The sequence below is a fragment of the Oryzias latipes genome, chromosome 15 (genome assembly GCF_002234675.1).
Source record: "Oryzias latipes chromosome 15, ASM223467v1".
Lineage (NCBI taxonomy): Eukaryota > Metazoa > Chordata > Actinopteri > Beloniformes > Adrianichthyidae > Oryzias > Oryzias latipes.
Genome location: NC_019873.2, coordinates 12148816 through 12156595, shown reverse-complemented (window position 1 = coordinate 12156595; position 7780 = coordinate 12148816). Strand labels below are relative to the sequence as shown.

General features: G+C 39.7%; 1 protein-coding gene across 7 annotated transcripts in view; it reads left to right on the top strand.

Moving 5' to 3' along the window:
- The first annotated feature begins 1667 nt into the window (after nucleotides 1-1667).
- Nucleotides 1668-7780, top strand: part of ehbp1 (EH domain binding protein 1) — a 147046-nt gene continuing 140933 nt past the window's right edge. For 4 of the 7 annotated variants that reach the window (XM_023963398.1, XM_023963397.1, XM_023963396.1 and 1 more), the window contains exons 1-2: nucleotides 1668-2041; nucleotides 2487-2923. In XM_023963398.1, the coding sequence (XP_023819166.1) occupies nucleotides 2820-2923 (104 nt within the window). In that variant the 5' untranslated portion in view covers nucleotides 1668-2041; nucleotides 2487-2819. The remainder of the gene's footprint in view (nucleotides 2042-2486; nucleotides 2924-7780) is intronic. The other 3 variants (XM_023963401.1, XM_023963399.1, XM_023963400.1) reach the window with 2 other exon arrangements.

The window sequence follows — 7780 nt, the reverse complement described above, 5'->3', positions numbered from 1 at the left end:
CTTTGTGCTCTGATCGCCTGATTGAGAAAAGCTTTTCTTAGGATGATGGCTAAATGTCTTTTAGCCAAATGGATGCTAATTAGCCAGTGGGTTCTAAGGTGATCATTTATTTGGGTCCTTGTTTACATGGTTTTCTAGATATTTCTGCAGTTTAAAACTGGAACTAAAGTAGTAAGAAAAGTGAGTCATGTAAACATAATTACATGACTCACAATCATACGCTGGCCTAGCTTTTGAGCTACCAACAACAATATGGTCTTCTAAGTTTGTTTTTTGTAAAAGTAGAACTCATCAAATGTATCCATTTCTCTTACACTAGGGGTGTCCAGACTTTCAGCAAAGACGGACAGATTTTGTGAGGGGAAAGTGTGTGAGGGCCAACCATCTGTCCTGCATTCTGTTTAATCTGTATAATAATGTTGAATGCAAATGAATTGTTTCATGAAAACTCTATTTCTTTTCTTTTCTTCACATGAAACAGAAAGACATCGAAATATATTTGACCAAAATTACTGTGAATTTAAAGAAAGAAAAAGTATGTCTGGGCAAAAAAGAAACGTTCATCAACGTTAAATCTGGGTTCATTTGAAACGTTACATATCATTCACGATTAAATTCACACTAAACTTTTGAATTTAAATCATGTGAACAAGAAAATAACACAAAACGTTATATTATTTGTAACCGCAAACCATTTTTCACAGAAACATACATCTGTTCCTCTTATTTGGCCCCTAAAGCTCTGGAGGTCATGTAGCCACAGGTTTACAACAAGAGTATAACATAATTTATCCAATCACAATCAGGAACATTGTAGTTCTTAGAAAGTGCTGGGGGTCACACTGATTTTATGACAGTAGCCTGCGGGCTGGTGGAAGTTTAAACACAGGCCAGACTTTGGACATGCCTGTCCTACATGCTTTTTAATATTGAAGTAATATAAACATTTTTCAATTTAATTTGTTTGAAATGAAATAAATTAATTAAAATTGGATAAAATAATGATCCACTTAAGCTATTTCTTTGCAGTTTTTTCCAGTCTTAAGCTATTTTTTTCCTACTACCAATATTGTGTTTACTGCAAAGCTGTCATTACGCTTCGTACTACTTACAATCTCTTCATATGTAAAGAGTACTTTCTCCAAAAAATGGCTTAAAAGTTTAAGAACATTGAAACAAATTCTTGAAAAACATGGAGCATTGAAATTTGGCAGGGTTTAAGAAATTAAATGACACCCCAAAAACTATTAAAGAAAAAAATATTGAAGGAAACTATTACATACATGTAATTTCTTTATTAAAAACAAACAAAAAACAAACATTTAAATAAACCCATAAGACTGAGCAATGAGACCATCACGATGCTGCACGCGGGAGTCAGCCTTCCCGCCTGCAGACCAATCAGGGAAGCTTTGTCAGGTTGGCTCACGTCACATTGAGAATGCACGGAAAGTATGTTGTGCCTTCAAAATAAAAGCAAAGACTGTTCCCTATATAGGAAGACTTTGGACTTGTGGTAGTTTGTCACTTTATACAGTAAAAAATAAGGGGTGGCTGGAACGCCACTTGATAGATAAGTAGTAAGTATGCTATTATTAATTTTAAATTAAGCTCTTTTTATTTTGTTAACCACAAATGGAAAATTACTTTGAAAGATTGGTAACTTGACAAACTCTTAAGAAGAACCAGGTCGATTAAACTACTACTAACTGACAAAAGATAACAGTCGGTCACCCTCTTAAAGTTTTTTCCTAATAAATATGGTTAAAGAGGACTGCAGTAAAATGCAGCTAGTGTCTCGGTCTGGAAACACGGAGCTTCCCGGCTGAGGGAATTACTCAACCGCTAAGCATCAGTTTCCGCTCGCTCCTGATGCCAGAGCTAGCTGTCGGAGCTAGCGGGGCCAGCTAGCCGCGCGGCTCGTGTCGCTGCTCGGACAGTGAGGTTTCTTCCGTTGCTCAGCTGCTAGGGCCGGCCGGACAGTTTGCCCTCATCGCCGTGAAGGAGACCTCCCTGGAAATGGGACGAAGGTTGCAGTGAGGTGGGTGTTTTCACTCGTTAGCTTCGGAGCGTCCCGGTTAGCGGACCGCAGCGGCTCGGACTATTCCCTGGATCCAATAAAAAAGATTCCATCAACTAATTTGGGTTTGGGCAAACGTCTGATTTCACGGTCGCACGGTCGTTGACTTGAACGGGGAACTTGACTCCCTGTAGGATGATGTCATTGATTCTGTGCCACTTAATCGATCTGTATAATTTTCGACGAGTTGGGTCGCCGCGCGAGCGCATATCCCTTTCTGGTTGCAGAGGTGCTGGACTCTCCCCCCAAACATGAAGAAAGTGTTGGGTCTGCAGATGCAGCTGAAGCATGGGAGAAAGCACAGCAGGGACAGCCGGGCTGTTTTCAAACGCATCGAAGTGGGTGGGAGGGCTTGGTGTTTGTACTTTGTGCATCAGTGACCGTGTCCTTCTGATCTCTCCTGCAGGAAGATCACCACATGGATTTGTGATATTTAAACCCAATGGATTATTCCTCATGCACCACAAAATCACGGATTATCTCTCCTCCCAGCAGCATGGGCGCCATTAAACCAGACGTGGGCTGCTGCAGAGATTCCTCTTCTTACGTGGATTCATCTGGCAGTTTGTAAAAATCTCAGCCCTCTCCCCTCCCTGGATCTGCAATCCCAATCTTTTGTTTTCCTGCTTCGAGTGGAACTATGTGTCTGTGTGGGAAGCTCAGATACGTGTGAGCATAGGTGAGATTTTGTGCAAAGGAAGCCCAAGGAGGAGATCCAGGGAAGCCTTTCCAGACAACCATGGCTTCAGTGTGGAAAAGACTGCAGCGTGTGGGGAAGCACGCCTCCAAGTTCCAGTTTGTGGCTTCTTATCAAGAACTGATGGTCGAATGCACGAAGAAATGGTGAGTTTGCTGTCAGTGAAGCTCCCTGGAAAGTCTAAACTGCTGGAATGCTGAGCTCAGTCCTGGTGCCATAATTCACACGCATGCACTCTTTCTCTTTGGTGTGCGGGCATGTTGGTGTGTTGGGAGGGGCTCGGGCTGGCTTGAAAAATTTACTATACATCTTCTTATGCACCACTGTTGCATGATGCAGGATTTCCTGTTAGCAGACCTTTTTGAGTCCTTTCACTTTTTGAAAATGTTCTAAAACAAACTGCCGATAAGCCTGTTCCTGTCAAACAAAATATGCTGAATAACTTGCAAAGATATGGTGGGGTCTTTCCCCATTGTACAATAATGGTTGACATGTCAAAAACAGAGAAAAACACTACTTTTTATTCAAAAAGGAACTGGTGTGTTTACCTTTAACTTACTCTTATTATATGCTTACAAAATCCCACAATTTCTTAGGAGATGCACTAGCGTGATAAATAAGTCTTTACAAAGAGGCAGAAGAAGGGTGCTGCTTGTTTTTTTTCCACATACAGATGATGAAAGATAAAAGCACACTTTTGGCTGCTGCTCCCTCCTGCAGTGAGGGAGACGCCAAGGCTTGTAAAGCAGAGATACAGCCTGCAGGCACGGATTCTCCTGCAGCTTGCTGTAGGCGTGACTTGAACGGCTCCACGCAGCTCCGACCTGGGACAGATGTTAACGTGTCGGAGAATGGAATGAGAAAAATGCACATCTCTAACCAGAGCGCAGGCTAGCTGGCCTCAGTGCAGAGGCCACAGAAACACACTGTTTTTGTAATCAGAGCGCTGCTTTTTGATCTTTGTGGATTTCAGAAGAGTGTGCAAACATTTATTATCACAGAAGTATTGTTATTAATCAGTATTATATTTGAATGTATGTAGTCTAGAAATACAGGTTTATGTACTGCTAGACGTGAGCTGCAGGAAACTAGATTTTTGGAGTTGGGTGCACATCGCATACTGCAGTCACTGTTATGGGGTTATTACTAAACTAGTGAGTAAAAGTGTTTCTCCTTTTTTCTCCATCATTATGGAACATCATTGCAACAGCAGAGATTTTCCATCTGTGCAGATTGGAAACAGTCCTCCGAGGTCAGGCTGGTTTCAGTTCCTTCAGTTTCAGACACATTAAAAAAAAAAAAAAGCTCAGGGCATTAAATGTTTCATTCTGTAATGAAGAAAGGGAAAATACTGGTTGTTTGGACACTCGTGCACATCCCACGCACCCTTGTAAAATATTTACCCATAAGAACCCATAGTGACATCAGTGTAACAGAAATATTTCAGAAAGTGATTCTGTTGTCCACTTGGTTTGTGGTAAAAAAAAAAAAAACACATCTTTTTATTTTTAAGAAAAAAATCTGCTCTTATGAGCTAAAGTATTTTCTACTCACTGCTAACCCCGAAAGCCTCTAACTTTTGAGGTTCTTCATGTGTTATTTGCACACTTTCTGTAAAAAAAGGCCTACTGGACATCCTTATTAATTAAAAAACAAACAAAATTACCCTCAACAGATTTAGGTTGAAACTTCTATTCAGAGGTAAAACTTTATAATTCCATGCATACAGACCAAGTAAATGTCAATGTAGGCTTTTCTTTTTAAAGACCCACTTTAATGAAAATTGTGTTTTTGGTGTTTCAAACATATTCTTGAGGTTTTTTTTTTCTCATGATGGAAGAAATTTATAAATTCATTTTTCTAACCCAAGCTGGCATCTGGCTCAAAACTGTACGACTGGATAGCTCCAATATTGCTTGCCATTTTTGTTGCACCGGTAATGTTACCTTGAGGTTGAGAGGGACTGTAAGCTAGCAGGAGAGAGTGTAAGCAAATGGATGATGGGAAGTGGAGTCATGCTTACTCCGCACCAACAGTACTGCCCACAACTCAGAGGTGAAATTCTGATGAATTCCTGCCCCTCTACAGAAACTCTGTTTGTTGTAATCTCAGTTTATTTTATAAGTGGTAGTTCACAACTTAGGTTTTCTCAAAGTTCTATGCAAAGGTTAGGAACATTATAGCTTTATTGATTGTTATTGTTAAGATCCAATTTAGTCCAGATAATTTTAATAAGGCCAAATTGACTAGTAATTAGAATGCTGTGATCCATAGAAGTGACCAGCAGATGACATCAAAAGGCTCTTATTTTCCCATAATGATTAAGCAGAAGGTGACGGTGGACAGCTACTGATGTGTTTATTGACCAACATGGGGAACTCTTGTGATTCAGGGGGGCTCTTAACCTTTTATCAGTCACAACCCTCAGGGTACATTAAAGTTGCCAAAACTCAGCTCCCCTCCCCCCTTCTTTTGCCTTCATGCAGGAGCTTGAATGCAGAATTTGGGCACATTCACACTGGCAGGTTTGATTGGCACCAGGGTTCCAGATTGTTGACTTTTTTGACAAGTGTAAAAGCTCATCTGTATTTTGATGGGGACCAAACTTACCAAAACCAGGTCCCCTTGGTTGTTTTAACCCAACATTAATTTTGGACCAGAACCAGAAAACAACTCAAAGTATAAGAAGTCAATAACAAAAGTGTATTATGAAAGAAACAGCCCAAAATAAAAACAAAAAGAAGCAGGAATTAGAAAAAAAAAAGTTGTAAAATGTCTGTGTAATCAGAGGATTACTGGGGCTAGCCAGTTTATTCTTGCTTTTTCAGAGGGATGTCCCAATCTGATAACGGGATTATTTAATAGAGTTTAGATTGGGTATAAAAGCAATTATCTAGATTTGTCATCAAACACATCTAAAGCCTAGACTATGATGTGTGTGTCCAAGCTAAAAATCACATTTCTCGACTTGTGAGGGCTGAAACTGTAAGACTGTTGCAGTTTGAGCATTATACTGACAATTCAGATGAAGTTATTCGAAAAATGATCTTTTATGTAACAGAAAAAAGATTTGTTCACTAAGTACTGATGCATTTTGGATCAAACTAACAGAGAAGTCTTTAAGTTTTTATCCACAACTTCTAACTAGATAAGGTCACAGCAATGGAATGAAAGAATCACACTCTGCACCCTGTGGTGTCATTTATCTGCAAAAATGCATGATGTTTCTGTAACAGAGCTGCTTGTTTCTGCGTTGTGAGGCTCTTAATGGTGTGTCAACACTTTCTAAGGGTTTGATGGTGAGGGGAAGAATTACTTTGTGTATCTTACTGCACAGCAGCTTCCCGTGGTTCTAAAGTTAATGAACTCCATTACCTCTAAAGACCTTTCTCAATGTTTGGGTTGCACTTCTTTAAAAAGGACAGAAGCTCACTGCAGCTAAGCACAGATAGAAATATCTTGTTGCATAGTTGCTTATTTTGCCTGAAAAACCCAAAACATCATTAAGGAACCACGTAATATATAGTCTGACTCACTTATGGCACTTTAACAGCTAATGTTTTATTGATATTGATTATTTTCACTTTTATTATGAGCAGATTTACTTGATTGTACTTGTGTTTTGCACACAAAAGTAGCATCACATAGGAACAGCTTGTGCAGCTGTCATGTGTTCATGAATCCTTGTGATTACATACAACAATCCCTGCTTGTTTTTATTTCTTTATTTTTTTAAGTTGTGCAATGGTAGAGAGGGTTGTCGTTTATTCTTTTATTGATTCATGTTAACATGTAATCCCCTTCTACACTAAAACATCTGCCAGTATTCTTAGGGGTCATTGTATTGGGAATAAAAAGTTTAGCTATAGAATAATCATTGACATTGGTTGAAATTTCAGTTAATCTATCTCACAGATATAGTTCTTCTTTTCAAACAAAGGTTTTAACATGGTTTCTGTATCAATCAGCAGGTGTTTAATAGTTTTTGTTTACCAGCCCTCCCTTCACTGCTTGCTGTTGATTACCTGGACCAGGTTTGTTTATTTTATCAGAATGTGGAGACATCTGATTGAGCTAAGCAGCAACTAGCAGGGCTTGGAGATCTTGAAAACAGTCAGGTCGGTGGATCTCGAGGACCAGGAATAAGCAGCCCTGTTTTCGATTGTCTGAAATCCAATATTGATTTATGTGTAAGTGTCTGCCTTTAACACAGAGCGTTATCTGTTGGGAAGAACGATGCAAAGGGATTATTTAGTGCACAGCATTTACCTCTGGAATTTGCCAGGTCATTTTTGGGGGATAAAAAAAAGTAGAAGTCTTTATTGCTGTGTTTATCGTGTGGTTGTTTTATTGCTGTGCCACTGGTCTAAACAGAGCCCCACCCTGCTGCAGGGGCAGCTGCGCTGTAGGTGCTGGAGTGGATGTGTAATGCTGGCCTGAAGATAGTCAAATCAAATGTGAAGTGGTTCCTTCCTCCTGCCTACAGGAAAGATAGCACAGCCACAACTTCCTGACACACCCTGCACTTCCAGAGATCCCGGGGGACGTGCACTGCGCTTCATTTTACCACAAGCATATATCCATCCAAATCTTTATTTTGCAAAAGACACTTCACTTTCTTTAATCATAATTTTTGGGTATACAGGAAATATTATTTAAATTTAATTTGACCTTCAGTTTATAATTAACAGAACAGATTTTTACTCTAAAGGAAACACTTGTGCTGTAGGCTTTGCAGAGTCCTTTTCGGTGTTTTAACCCATCGTTATCCTCAATCACACTAAGTAAAACCTCAGCTTTGTGGTGTCATCTGCTGATTCATATTTATTTTTTTAAAAACCTGTCACGGTCATCAGGATGACCCAGATGCAGGACTAGACAACAACGTTGAGGGAAGATCCAGAGTTCTTTTAATAGCAGGAAACACCACTCTAGGTGGGAAAAACTCCACAAATGTTAACACTATTTCCTCCAGTAGGCTGTGCAGGCGGAAGACGTGTCTG